At 27.6% G+C, this 14,739-nt stretch overlaps 2 protein-coding genes across 3 annotated transcripts; both read left to right on the top strand.

The window, feature by feature from the left end:
- Nucleotides 1-1,581: 1,581 nt before the first annotated feature.
- On the top strand, nt 1,582-3,977 carry LOC101491970 (transcription factor HHO3-like). 2 transcript variants are annotated; one of them, XM_027333998.2, is made up of 5 exons: nt 1,582-1,997; nt 2,135-2,451; nt 2,605-2,914; nt 3,093-3,169; nt 3,411-3,977. In XM_027333998.2, the coding sequence occupies exons 1-5, from the start codon at nt 1,865-1,867 to the stop codon at nt 3,783-3,785; spliced, it is 1,212 nt and encodes a 403-aa protein (XP_027189799.1). In that variant the 5' UTR covers nt 1,582-1,864; the 3' UTR covers nt 3,786-3,977. The 2 variants fall into 2 exon arrangements, with proteins under 2 accessions (XP_027189799.1, XP_027189800.1); XM_027333999.2 differs by having other exon boundaries at nt 1,607-1,997; nt 2,605-2,905.
- Nucleotides 3,978-8,516: 4,539 nt separating this feature from the next.
- LOC101500208 (succinate dehydrogenase subunit 7B, mitochondrial-like) lies at nt 8,517-11,663 on the top strand (the record flags this gene model as incomplete). The annotated part of the gene is made up of 6 exons (XM_073367113.1): nt 8,517-8,642; nt 9,030-9,053; nt 9,835-9,937; nt 11,045-11,111; nt 11,215-11,310; nt 11,412-11,663. Coding segments are annotated over 4 exons (288 nt in total), but the record flags the coding sequence as incomplete, so codon positions are not given.
- Between the last annotated feature and the right edge of the window lie 3,076 nt (nt 11,664-14,739).

Here is a 14,739-nt window from a genome sequence, read left to right as displayed (position 1 = left end):
AGAAATCAGTAGTACTTTTAGTTGTCTTCTCCTAGCACCATCAAATAATATTTTCAATTTAGGAACTCTAACGTCATCTTGAAATGGTTTATCTATATCTCTATTGATGTTTTAAAATCTTATTTTGTATTTTTTTTAATATCTTTCATAAAATATATATTTGCGTGAATCTATAAAATATTTCAAAAATATTAGATAAATTACTTTTAAAAAAATAAAATAATAAATTTAATACTTCTAAAATACGTACCTATAGAACATTAATATCCAATATGTCTCTAATACAAATATACCTTTAATTTGGAAATATTTAAACTTTATAGATCAAATTAGAATACACATTTTTTTTAGGAAGAGAATATACTTTTCTTTTTGCCAAGAATATACTAGTACTATTTAAATCTTATAATTAAACGTATAAAATGACAAAAATAATTGTAAGCAGTTCCGCCCAATACTATTTTAACTCTTCAAATTAATGATACAATAAGTTATTATGTTAGTTTTAACGAAAGCTAAAAGGATGGAAGGATTTGTAAATTGTAATCATTATTACTTTTGATTTAACCCAATAAGAAATTATTCTCCAAAGATTGTACTAAAACAAACACAAATTATTCTCCAAAGAGATGCTAATTTCTTGGCTTCACAAAGAATTACAACTCTGATACATCAAAATCTAATTTTAGTATTTATTTGTGAGATAGTACTAGTTTGGTAAAATGATATAAAGCATCAAAATAGAAAGATTGTCAGAGAAGGATAAATGATAAGAGATCCCGATCTTATCCGATGGAGGAAACCGAATTGGATAAAAAAAAAGGTGATGTCATTGCTAGCGCATGATGAAAATGCGAATCTAATGTCCCTTTTTTGCTCCAGAATCAAATAACATTTTATTCCATTTCCAACTTTAAAAAAATAGTTTCCCTAAAAGATATCACGTTTAAATATTATTGTACCATTTCATTTTATTATATGTGTTATTTAACATAAATATACTTGATTAAAAACACTAACAAAATTAGGAATAATTGGATGTTTATTTATTTTTATCAATTTATAAATTACTTATTTTATTTTAAAAGTTAATAATTATAATTTTTTATTAAAATTTTGAATTAAAAAATGATAATTTAATATATTTTAAATAATGTGATATATAATTTTATGATATATAATCATATAAATATTTACAATTAAATAAAAAAATATTAAAAACATATTTATACATATTTTAAAATTTATATTTTGATATTATTTTCGTTCAATCTTATGAAATATGCTTAGATATACTTTTGTTTAAAATATGAATTTAATAAAGATAGACATATGCAGTCTAAACAAGTTAACTTTGCACAAATATTAAATCACATTTTATAAACTTAAAGAGACACACAAATAAAAAAGTATTTATAAATAAGTCCATCTTTTCATTCTTATCCAAAATTAGAAGAAAAAATAAAATGTAATATATTTATTTTATTAAAAGAAAAAAAAAAGAAACGTAAAAGACAGAAAAATCCAAAAATCGAAAAAGAATAAAGAATATAAAATGCATCAAAGATTCTGGTTTTATATACGCGACGCCCCGACCCCGATATTTTCCCGAGTTCTTCGCGAAACTGTCTCATTTTCTCTCCCCTTCTTTGTTGGGAATTTTCTCCTTCATTCTTTTTTTCTTCTTTCGCTTATAAATTTTTTTAGTATTTTTTTTATAATCATTATTCCAAATTTTGATTCTCCTCAGATCCCATATTCTTTCTTTCTTCATCGATAACCGCACTCTCTCTCTCTCTGCTGCTTCCACAATACGCCATTCTCTTATATTCTTCTTCATCTTTGATTTTTCTTCTTCTTTTCCATGTTTTCTACCCTCACAATGCAGCGTTTCAAAATGGGTTTCTCTGACTATATCCAAGCATTAGAAGAAGAACGCCGTAAGATTCAGGTCTTTCCTAAAGAACTTCCCCTTTCCTTAGAACTCGTCACACAAGGTACCCTTTTTCTTTTTTCTTTTTCATTTCATTTTCTCGTTATTTATATCACCTAAAGTTTTAAACTTTTTTTCTGGGTTTATTTTGATTTGTGTTTTTTTGTTGTTTTTTGTTGATTTTTTTTTTTTTTTTTGTAGCTATTGAAGCTTGTAGACAACAATTGAATTTGTCTGGAACAACAAGTGAGTATAATTTGAATGGACAATCTGAGTGTTCTGAACAGACAACATCAACAGAAGGACCTGTTTTGGAAGAGTTTATTCCAATTAAGAAAAGGGCTTCACCTTATTGTGAACAAGTGTATGATGATGATGAAGAAGAAGATGATGAACAGCATTCTCATCATAAGCAGCAAAAGATTTCATCAAATGATAATAATAAGAACAGTGATAAGAGGAAATCTGATTGGCTTAGATCTGTTCAGTTATGGAATCCAGATCCTTCATCTGAGGAGGTAATAATAAAATTAAAGCTAATAATTAAGTGTTAATTCTTTATTATTGATGATTGTTTTTTGAGTCTTTTGGTTTTTTGTTAAAGAACATAACAAACAATGAATTGACTTTTTTTTTGGTGTGTTTCCAATTTGCTTTGAAAATTTGTTTAGGTTGTTACTAGGAAAGTGCCTGCGTTGGAATTGAAGAGAAGTGGAACTTGTGGTGGTGCTTTTCAACCATTCCAAAAAGAAGAAAAAGTTAACAACAAAGGGGAATCGTTGAGTAAAGGACAAGGACAACAACAACCTTCTCCGATCGGTGTAGCTGCCGCGAGTTCTAATGCTGTTACTGTCACCAGTAACAATGCTGGAAGCTGCAAAAGAGAGGATAAAGATGGACAGAGAAAGCAACGGCGGTGTTGGTCGCAGGAGTTGCACAAACGCTTCTTGCAGGCACTTCAACAACTTGGAGGTGCAGATAGTGAGTATCTTAATATAATTTAAGATCAAATACATCAACTTTTGTTACCAAATTTTCTCTTACATTTATAACCAGAAGGAGTACCTAGTTCTGATTGTTAATTTGTTATGTGTTCATGTTGTTAATGTAACTGCATATAGAATTGATATTTACTATTTTGTTGGCTTTTGTTCTGCAGCTGCCACACCAAAGCAAATCAGAGAACTAATGAATGTTGATGGCCTTACAAATGATGAAGTCAAAAGCCATTTACAGGTTTGTATATGAAATTTTCCTCCCAAATCTTTGGTTGTCAAATTTTGTTTTAGTATATGCTTTGATTTTGTAATTCTATTGCCTAGTTTATCTCAGTTTTTTTCTCTGATATAGAATCTTTTAACTGTTTCTCTTGTTTTAGTCCCTTCAAGTCTTATGGCACTTTTCAAAATGAATAAGTGATGATTTTTATTGTTGCAAAAGTTGAATTTACAATCTAATTTTTTTCTGTTTTACACAGAAATACCGTTTACACACAAGAAGACCAAGTTCATCAGTTAATGAAAGTGCCAATTCGCATACAGCAGCACCATTTGTCCTTGTAGGAAACATTTTTGTCCAACCTGCAGAATATGGTGGGGTAGCTTCATCAACAACAACAGGGGAAATGACAAAGTTGGTGGCACCTTCTGGAATCTATGCACCAGTGGCCACACATCCTCCACAAGTTTCTTCAATTAAGAAGCCAGAGTTTAAGAAAGTAGAGTTGTTTGAACACTCAATATCAGAAGAAAGGACTAATCATAGTGAAGGCGTTGTTCATTCAAACTCATCACCTACCTCATCATCCTCTACACATACTATTACTACCACTACTACTTCACCTGGCTTTTGAGTTTTGAACATGTAAAAGTTCTGTGACAGAAATCCTTGTAGAAAAAATCTTTGATATTTTTCTTTTGACTTTTTGTTGTTGTTGTTGTATAATGTGTTTCTTACTGTTGTATGTGATTTAAATTATAGAGTTATAATACTCGGCAAGTGACAGTTTTGATCTTGAATAAGTCACACACCCTTTTTAGCTGGATACCATGTTGTCTGTCTCCTTAGAACAAGGTATAATGAAATTTCAAATTTTCAATTTGGAAGCATTTTTAACGTGTCTTAAATTCTTAATTGGTTCAACCTATCAAGAGGTGGCTTCTAAGTCTATCCATCATAATAAACAATATTTAAAAGCTGGACTGAATATCGATTTGACGAAACTTCAAAGTCATAATCTAATTGTGTTAAACTACTCGAATCAGGATGAAATTGTGGCTGAATTGTTCAATTAATAGAATCGTGGAAAGGTTTAAATAGATTGGTTTGGTTTTTAAAACATAGTTGATATGTAGTTTACCATATTTTTGTCATTACATGCAAGGAAAATAAGGAGGCTAAGAAAATATGTGGAGTTGTAAAATTGATTTGGGTTGGGGAGATCATAGATGAGAAAAAATAAGTGAGGACTAAGGTAGCAATTTAATCCATATTACATATCACCACCATCTTTGTAATTAGCAATGTAACATTATTAATTTAGTATGATACAAATGATACATAACTCAACCCTTACTAGAATTTGGGTTGAAATTAATTCGATCTTACAAAATCTACTTGTAAGGTGATTCAAGTAGACTTTATATATATATTCAGATCTTATCTCATTTAATGTTACTCTTTAACACATCCCTTCATACTTAGGACTAAACATCTAGAGCGCAAATCCGATGGCCCGATAGTAGTGTCCTGATAACTGATGGTCAAACAAATCTTAAATAGGCTATAATATTATATTAATATTTAGATTGAGTTTAATTCAAACCTACAAAAACTGACTTGTAAGGTGATAATCATCTTCACTTATAAACACATTCATATTTTATCTCATAAAGAGATGGTGATATCACTCAATCATACTTATTGCTTCTTGAGCACAAATCTTAACCACACAATTGTGCTTGTTATAATTGGTATTCAATGAATGGTTCACCTGCAACATCTTGGTAGTTTGGGGTTTGATTGAGTTAATAATGGGAATATTATAACAGTGGCATGGTGATACAGAAGGAGTATCTAGGAATATCCCCTAGAATATGCAATGAAATAAATAAACATAGGACAAAGAAGATGCTGACATATGTCACTTGTGAAAATGCCATTTTCAGCTACTGTGAATTACAATATTGTTGGTGATATTAATTTCAAAAGCCTATCAAATATGAAATTAAATAGGACAATGACCATAAGCCAATGGTGAATTGTATAAGATCGCACTAAAGATTAGGTTTTGCTAGAATTGTCCTTAATGATTTTTGTTTTGCCTTTGCTTTATTTGATTGGTTGAGAGAATGACCTCAAGAATTTGCACACATATTTCTCACTTAGTTTAGTTGTGGGATTCTTTATTGGATGGAATCTGCTTTATTTGATTCCTCATCAAACTACTGCTTTTGGCAAAACGACTTTTGTATTTATTGAAAACTAATTAAATTTGTCAAATAAACATTCTTAACAACAACAAAAAAAAATTATAATTTTTTTTAATATATAATATTATTTTTCTTCGTTTGAACGTTTTAAATTTGTTCACATAATTTCATTCATGATTTGACGATCTAGTTTTCTTATCGAACACAGCTAACTTAAAAAAATTACATTTATAACAAATTACTTAATTTTAAAATTTATATCAACAAAAATGAAATCTCTCTTAAATGTATAGAGATGGAAAAAGATGTAAGTATACCATTTATAAATTATGACTAAATTGTACACTAAAATGTCTGTAGATAGTATACATAGTTTAAGCCAACGGCCAAATATTTGTCATTATAGCCAATAGTGATGACTGAAATCCATATATAATGGATAATTATAAACAACACTTAAAAGTTTTAAAGGTATAAGTTATTTAGATTATACTTACGAATTTTGATTTTTACTTACGATTTTTTACTGTACACCCCAATTCTACTATTTAAAAACTTTGCCTTAGCCGTTTCTAATGTGTTAATTGATTAAAATGTGAATCAAAGGAAAAATGATTTACTTTTCTGACTTTTAATATAAATAAAAGTGACAAAAAAATTAATATATTTAATTTAAAATTATTTGATTCAATTTTATTTATATATAAGGGAGTATATTTGAAGAAATTAAAGGAAAAAAAAAACAAGGATAGTACACACACGCGTATGCAAGAGGTTGTCGTCAAAGTCACCTAATGAGTAATGACAAAATATATGGTCCAACGTCAAGAATATTCCAAGATATGGAAGGGGTCATATTTATTTTTAAAAAATCTAACAGTTTATCCAATACATTTGTTGGTATATTCTCTCATTTTATAGATTATCTTCTTAGGTGAGGATAAGAAAACAAGCATATTCTGATTTCTCCAGCCAAAATTTTCCATCTAGACTCCTCTATCATTCTTTAGATTTAACTCTAAACTAATAGGTGCAAAATATTTACTATCATTAATAGTAACCAATATTCGTAAAAAACAAAAAATCTAAGAGCTTGTAAGGTGGGTATAGTCATTCTAACCAATTTTTTGCATTCGTAAAAGTGATTATAATTCGAATCTTTAACTATTCAAACTATTACCTTTCAGACAAATCTAATTTGGTAAAGATTTACTACTACCGTCTTTTATTTATTTTTTACTCACCACTATCATTGTTATAATTTGTTTTTGCAACTTTCACATATTTAATATTTATAAAGGTAATAGTAGAAAAATAAAGATATATTGGACGAATTAAAATACAGTAAATAATATATATTAGTGCAAAATATATTTTTTATAATATTTAGTTTAAGGGAAATTTACACAACTAAATGTAGATAAGTAGAAAAAACCAAATATTTTTGCAAAGAAGTAGAGTAATATATATAGATTCGAACTCACACATCAGTATATTAAATGTTTATGCAATTTTTTATTATCTGAATTACATTCGTAAAACAAATTTTTTCTTATTATTCCCAATAAAACAAAAATATATGGTATTTTAAATTTAAATGAGTAACAAGTATTGAATTAACAAAATTTATTCATGTTTTGTCACTAGATCGATCATATAAGGACATTAAGTGGTTGCATTATGATTTATGATGAATAACGGAACCAATTTTTTTTAGCAATGGAACCACATGTTGGGCGAAGATTGTGTTTTACAAGTCTACGGCATTAATTATATATATGGTTGATTGGATGACTTGTACTCTTAGAAAAATGGAGTTGGGCCAATGGATCTTATCTTTAGGGAAGGAATGCACAGTTGGAAAGAGTCAACCAAAATCTGCCCCTTAGAGTGATCTTAAGGCCAAATGACCCTTAACACACTCTTATTAGCTAGACATAGGAAAGCATTATAAGGGATATTGACGTGGTGCATAATGTACAAGTTTTTCTTTGAGTTTGTTGAATGGACTCTTTCTAAATATTAAGATTCCCTTCATGGTTATGATTATAAGGAATATTACTTTTTGTTTTGCAGGATAAGAAGGAATATTCTTCTAACCTAACTACATTTGAAACAAATTATAAGTCTCATAAAACAAACTTTTCTAACATTTACGATGTTCATTATTTCCCGCAAAATATTATTACATCATTATTTGTTTATTTGTTTTATGGATTTGCCTCACTGTAATCTTTCTATTCTCACCAAATAGAAAAAATAGGTAATGAAAAAAATAAAAATTTAATGAGGTTTATCATATGCAATATTATACATTAATTTGCTTATATTAATTTCTCATATAAGACAACAACAAAAATTCATGCATTTTGTGTATTTTAGCAAAATTTGTATAGATATCATTTATCTTAATTATGCGTGTAGAATTAATTCTTCACCTTTTTTTTTCTTAACAAATTAGTATTTATTATGTTAGTGTTTCAGTAGTGCATTTTAACCTTGTTACATCATCGATATTAGATCGGTTGTTATACATCCAATGTAATAAGTAAGATGGTGTCAAATTTGTTATTATGGTAAACTTTGTTAGATCTGTTCTAATTGAACTGATCTAACATACATATTAAAAATAAAAATAAAAACTGCACACACAAAAAAGCTATGGTAAATTTATTATTATAATAAATTTTATTAGATCAGTTCTAATTGAACTGATCTAACATACATATTAAAAATAAAAATAAAAACTGCACACACAAAAAAGCTATGGTAAATTTATTATTATAGTAAATTTTGTTAGATCTATTCTAATTGAACTGTTCTAACATATACATTAAAAAAAAGACTACAAACAAAAAAAAGGCAGTGACAAATTTGTTAGATCTGTTTTGTTAGACCGATCTAACAAGCCTTTAAAAAAAAATTTCCTAAGTTAACTAAAGAATAAGAAATCACGCGTGTCAACCCTTTCATTTTTTCATCTTCATCATTCGTTCTTCTTCATCCTTCTGCAAACCCACGAATCCAAACCCGCGAATCCAAACCCGCGAATCCAAACCCATTTTTCATCCTTCAACATTCGTTTTTCATCAAACCCAACCACATTTAACCTTCATCCTTCAGTGAAAACGTTTTCATCCTTCCACATTTAACCTTCATCCTTCAGTGAAAACGTGAATCGTGAATCGCAGCTTTTAGCCTTCATCGCCGGCGAGTTGGTCCGACGCAGCTTTCAGTCAATTTCTTTCACTATCGAGAAGTGTTTGTGGCTTTCTCCGGTAATTTTCTAATAATTTTTGTTTGTTACTCAACAATCTAAAATTATTTCATTGTTAATTATTCTTATTATTAATCTTTAATTGATGGAGAAATTTGAGTAGTAGTAGTTATCCTAATTTTCAATCATCCTTTAAAACTGCATGCTATGTTTTGTGATATTGTCTCTGTTAATAATAAGTCTAATGCTATAATTTTTTAAACACATTTGTCAATTTGAGTTTGTGATTTGTGTTGGTTGTTGCTTAATGTCTTCATACTCTTATTTTTTAAATTGTAAAATATATCCTCAATGGAATTGTTGCTTTGCTTTGCTACAATGGTTACAATGATTTAATTAACGTAAATCAGTTTCTGACCCTTGTTTATCTCACTGTTGCTATTTTCAGGTGCAAAATCTTCTTCAGCAGATGGTGAGTTGTATAGTCTAGAAAGTAGAATCCTAGAGCTGCTTTCCCAATTTTCAGAATATGTTTTTCTGCTGCTAACTAGGATCCTATTTTTTTGGTTCAGCAAAGTAGGTTCCAGACCATGTCTGACTCCATTGTTACAAAGAATATCCTTTTTGGTAATGCTTACAATTTCATTAAGTAAGCTAATCATAGACACTAGTTTGCTAGGCAAATTAATTTCAGAGCGGTGATTAATACTTTTGGTTCAAAGGATAGTGGTCGGATGAGATGATAGTAGATCTTAACTGGCTTATTTTGACTTTGTTAACTTTATACTTTTACTTAAAAATCTTGCTAATGGCGACATTTGATAAGTTTGGTTATCTGATGCCTATTAAATAGTCAATATGTTTGTTTCAATATGCTTTGTTTTATTTGTTTGTTTGTGTTGTTAGTGGTTTGAAACTGTTTCTATTTCTAATTCTAAGAGTATGAACACATTAAGCAAACAACCAACACAAATCAGAGTATGAAATTGAGTTTGAAATTGTTGTTTTGCTACAATGGTTACAAAGAAAACATGCATTACCCTCAAGCTGTATTAAAAAGACAATTATCATATGCACACTATGTAAGCCTTGCATTGTAAAAGCAAATACATAATAGATGTGAGAACATAAATAACTAAATTAACTTTTTATGTAGAAATGTGATTCTTAAAATGTGATTAAAATCATTTTACCATTGTATTTTTGGAATTAGGATTGACCCATTCAATTGTATTACTTCGATTACGTTGCAGCTCTTGGCAGAAGATTCAGCTCTCAAGCCATTCAAATCATATAAGCAGAGTGTGAAAAAGCTCAGAAAATTTGGGGATGTTTTAACTATTGTTGTTGTTGCAGGTATGCTATCTTTTAATCCTACTTTTGATGAAAGGGACGTGGGTTTTGGGTATTTGTGATTTGTGACAGGATGTTGAATGATTTTGATGTGGAATAATGAAACCATGTGGGTGCTTTATTATCTCTCAAGCAAGCCTTGAAAACACTTCCAATGAGCTAAAATATTTTCTATGTTTGAGCCTATGCTTTGGTTTATTATTAAAAGTTTTGTAAAGAAATCTGAAATCTGATGCTAAAACATTTTAGTGGGCCAATGTTATTAATGGTGTATGGCAGTTGATGGCCAGATAAGATGTTTGGTATAAGCAAAATCCTCAGTGATTTGGAAATCCAGTATGCCTATATAGTTTAATTGCTGATGTAATATTACTTCAAAAATAAATTGGTGTTGTTGAATCTCATTGATTATGATAAGTACGCTATTTGGATATTTTCTAAAAATAATACAATGGAGAGGATACTATTCTCTTTAACCCAGGGGGTACATGGGCATTGTCACATGGGCAACAATTGTGTTGCACAATTTGGGCTGAATCTAAGCCCAGCACGTGACGGGCATGAATATAGCCCGTTTTGACCGGACACACGTGTGTGTAGAAGTTTGTGAGCATTTTACATGTGTTTTGACTGAGTTTTTATTTTAATCTTGATTATGTTCCATTCAGTATTATTGGTGTCCCATGCAATCAAGATACTAGGCCCGACCGACAGATTAAAAAATAATTATATACAACATTTCATTTAATATACAGTTGGACTTGTGCATAAATCTTAATGAGAGGTTGTTTGCAACTTGTTGTCAATAATACAAGTATATAGCCCTATTGTTCATCCTTTCCAAGATGATAGTGAAAAGTGCTTTTATTACAATAAGATATTGTTAGGAACTACCTTACTAATTAACCAAGTTGCATATATATTTGCTTCAAAAAAAATAAAAGTTGCATATTTTATTATGGTCAAAACGCATTATAATGGCTGCATGATCAAATTGTTCCAATTGCATTCATTAAAACATGCTATTTTATTTATTTTATTTATTTATATGCTAATTCATCTCTATGTGATTTTATTTGCTACACTTTAATGAATATTTTATTTTTGTAGAGCTTTGGGTGAATATAATAAATCGCGAAGATTAAGAAAGAACAAGCCCACATGGAGCATTCCCATTGTAAGTTGTTTAGATTATATATATAGAATTTCAATTATAATTTATATGTTTTTATCTATATAATATTTACTCATTATAATTTACATATAATATCCAATTTTAGTGTCAAAGACAACCTAAAGGTTATGAGTGTGGTTACTACATTATGATACATATGTTGAACATTGTATCTAGTGGTCTTGTTGATTCATGGATGCGGGTATGTGATAGATTTTTTCAAAGTTAGTATTAATTAACTACTTATGATTTTTATGGTCACATGATTTAGATAACTTTGTTATTTCAATGTTTATAATTCAGATATTTGGAGAATCAAAACCATTCGAAGATGAAGAAATGATGAATGTCCGACAACGTTGTGCAAACTTGATTCTTGAACTAATAGAAAATGCTTGAAGCACTTGTATCATTTTAGTATCTTTAGACTGTTAATAGAAGACAATGTTTTTTTTAGCTAGTGAATATTATGTAGCTCTAAATTTGATAATTTAGATTTTGTAAAAAAATTATGACTCATTGTCATTAATATTTAAATGTAAAGTTTCGTATGAATTTTTGTGTTTTTATGGTTGAATGAGAAATTCTAGTTAATAATGTAATATGTGAAATTATGAGGTTGTATATGTAAGGGGTGAAAGTTATAAAGAACAAAAAATTAAAAAGTTAATTATTTAAATCGATTGGCTCATCGATAAAATAAACAATTTTGAATATGACTTGTTATATTGGTTCAAATTTAACCGATGTAATAAATCAATTTTGAATTTGACTTGTTATATTGATTCAAATTTAATCGATCTAATATATTAATTTTGAATTTGATTTGTTATATTGGTTCAAATTTAACCGATCTAATAAATCATTTTTGAATGTGACTTGTTACATCTATTATTTTAGCTGATTTAATAATTAATTATTTATTACAACGCTTGATGTTAGATCGGATAAGAAACCGATCTAACAAGTACATAAGAACCGATCTAACAAGGTTTAATTGCACTTACTGCGTTGAATCAATATATATTTGAATTTTATTGAATATTTTATACACCTAATCTCACGTATAAATTGTAATACTTGTTTATTTTATTTTATTTTTGATGAAATGTAATACTTGTTAATTTTATTATTAGTTAGGTTGAGATGTTATATTAATTTTTATTTGTTATTTATTTATTTTCCTAATAATACTTATCAGTTTAGCATGATATTTTCTATTGTTGTTTCATATGTTCTAAACATTGATTCTTGTTATTTTAAAAAGTTAATTTTAATAAATTATATATGATAATTCTATTTACTTTTTAATATATTATTTGTCATAGTATAAATATATTTGCACCGCTAAAACAAATTGAAAATACAAACCATGGAATACTGGGAATCCATTTCCAGAACATATATGAAGCAAGTCTAAGATATATTTGCCACTCAAGTTTAATAATAATCATCCATGGAATAAATTAATCTAAGAAACTTATACATAATAAAATTTAACTTTTATCTTTCTCTTATCTTTAGTTATCTTCATCAAGTACTGATTTTATATATCCTTTTTTGATTTTGCATCTCACTCTAGTGGATTTTCTTATTTCCCTCAGATTGTTTTTTTTTTTAATAAATAAATATAATGAATGAAAGAAAGGGACAAGCCCAATACAACAAGGCCGAACAAACAACACCATCCGGGCCACATATAGGCCCAGTTAGAATTATGCATTGGCCTGGATTGCTTCACCCTATACCCCATATTTTGACCTATATCCCTACAAATTTTTTAAATGTCAATTATACTTAATTTTTTTACTATTTTACCAATTCAAATTCACTATTTTTTTTTACCATTTTAACATTTTCAGACCAATTAAAAAAAAATTTCAAAAGTTATTGGAAAATATTCTAGAAGATTCTCGGTACAAAAAGGTTTATTGAAAAACTTAAAAAAGTTTTTTAGGTACAAAAGCTTAAAAATGTATACTACCAAAAATTTAAAAAGAGTTTTTCGGTATAATAGGGGTTAACTGAAAAAAAATTTCACAAGTTTTTCAGTACATACTAATTTTTTTTTTTAAATTGTTGTTTTTTTTTTATAAAAAAAAGTAACTTATTTACCGGAAAACTTGGAAAAAGTTTTTCGGAGTATATGTTGTGTACCGGAAAATTTTTAAAAAAAATTCTGGTAAAATTGAATAAAAATCAATCACATTTTACCATAAATCTTAAATGATAGAATGGTGAAAATTACAAATTTTAAGATTTATATGAAGGCAAAAATGTCATTGTTTTATATTTGTGGGGGCAAAGGTTAAATGTGGGGTGTATAGGGCAAAACCATCTTGGTTCTAACCTCTTGTAAGCATATTTAGATGGTAGTGAGCTCTTAGAAATGTGCTTTGAGAATTAGAACAGTCAATTAACTCTTAAACTCCAAAGTCTCTTTTAAAAACTATAAAACTTTTAACATATCAAATATGTAAACTATAGTAAATAATTAGTAAATTTGTGAAATTAATATGTATACTGAAAATCGACTTTTGACACCCCACTTTTTTCGTTACATGTAATTTTTTTAGATATTAATTTTGAATTTTATTAGAAAATAAACTTTTAGAAGGTAAAATGAATATTAAAAATGTCCCTCCGAAATATATTTTCAAGTCAACTTCTAAGTTTAGCAATAGTTGGTTGAATTGTTTAGAATTAATTAGAATTTTTTTCCATAGTTATAACGAGATAAATTATGATGTTCCTTTATTATACTTCATTATTCGACAATTCTTTTGGTGGGATCTTTTCCTTAGTTTTATTGAGTTCAAGTTTAAATAATGTTTTGGTAAGATTTTGGTTGTTGTTACACTTACCATCTTTGTTCTTTTTATTTATCTTTTAATAAATTTTTGAAGTGTTTGTAAATGATTGTTTGATTGCAATTGCAATGGTCTCCTGCTGGGACGGGTCCACGTATCGGGTTGTGTAACTCATGTCTATGTTGGATATTGTGTTTTCATTATATCTTAATATTTTGTAAATGTTTAAGATGTTGATATAATAATCTTTGAATATGTTAAAACTAAAAAACAAATTTAAATATTATTTTTTATTAATTATTTTAGTCTTTAAATATATTTTTAGTTTGTTAATTTAATCTTCAAATTTTATATATTTTGATAATTAATTAGATATATAAAATTACTAATAAAAAATATTTAAAGATGTATTTATAATTTTAATTAATTTAAAAGTATAGTAACGATACATCATATATTTAAGGAAAAAAAAAGACTTTTTACTCTTTTTTACTAATATACATGTAACAATAGTTCAACCAGATATATAATATATCTAATGTCCAACTTAAAAATTTTAAATTAAAAAAAAAAAATCATGAATCATTGAATTCGTTTATTTAAGATTTAAAAAAAAATGATTTTTGTAATATTTTAATTTTTGTGTAATATTTTTATAAAAAAAGTATTAAAAATAAAGCTTCAAATATAAAATTAATTTAAACAATTTTATTATAAAATAATATTTTAAGTATTTCATTTATTTACTACAACTTTTTTTGGATAATAAAATTTTAAAAAATAATTAAAATAAAAAAATTATTTTGGGAAATTCTTAATAA

This window comes from Cicer arietinum, chromosome 4, assembly GCF_000331145.2.
Source record: "Cicer arietinum cultivar CDC Frontier isolate Library 1 chromosome 4, Cicar.CDCFrontier_v2.0, whole genome shotgun sequence".
Lineage (NCBI taxonomy): Eukaryota > Viridiplantae > Streptophyta > Magnoliopsida > Fabales > Fabaceae > Cicer > Cicer arietinum.
This window is presented reverse-complemented; position numbering and strand designations above follow the sequence as displayed.

Bases quoted from the DNA above. Each gene is read 5' to 3' on its own strand.
- LOC101491970 (XM_027333998.2), top strand. From the start codon at position 1,865: ATGTTTTCTACCCTCACAATGCAGCGTTTCAAAATGGGTTTCTCTGAC. The intron at 2,915-3,092 runs GTGAGTATCTTA...TTTGTTCTGCAG, and splicing joins ACAACTTGGAGGTGCAGATA to CTGCCACACCAAAGCAAATC. The intron at 3,170-3,410 runs GTTTGTATATGA...TGTTTTACACAG, and splicing joins AAGTCAAAAGCCATTTACAG to AAATACCGTTTACACACAAG.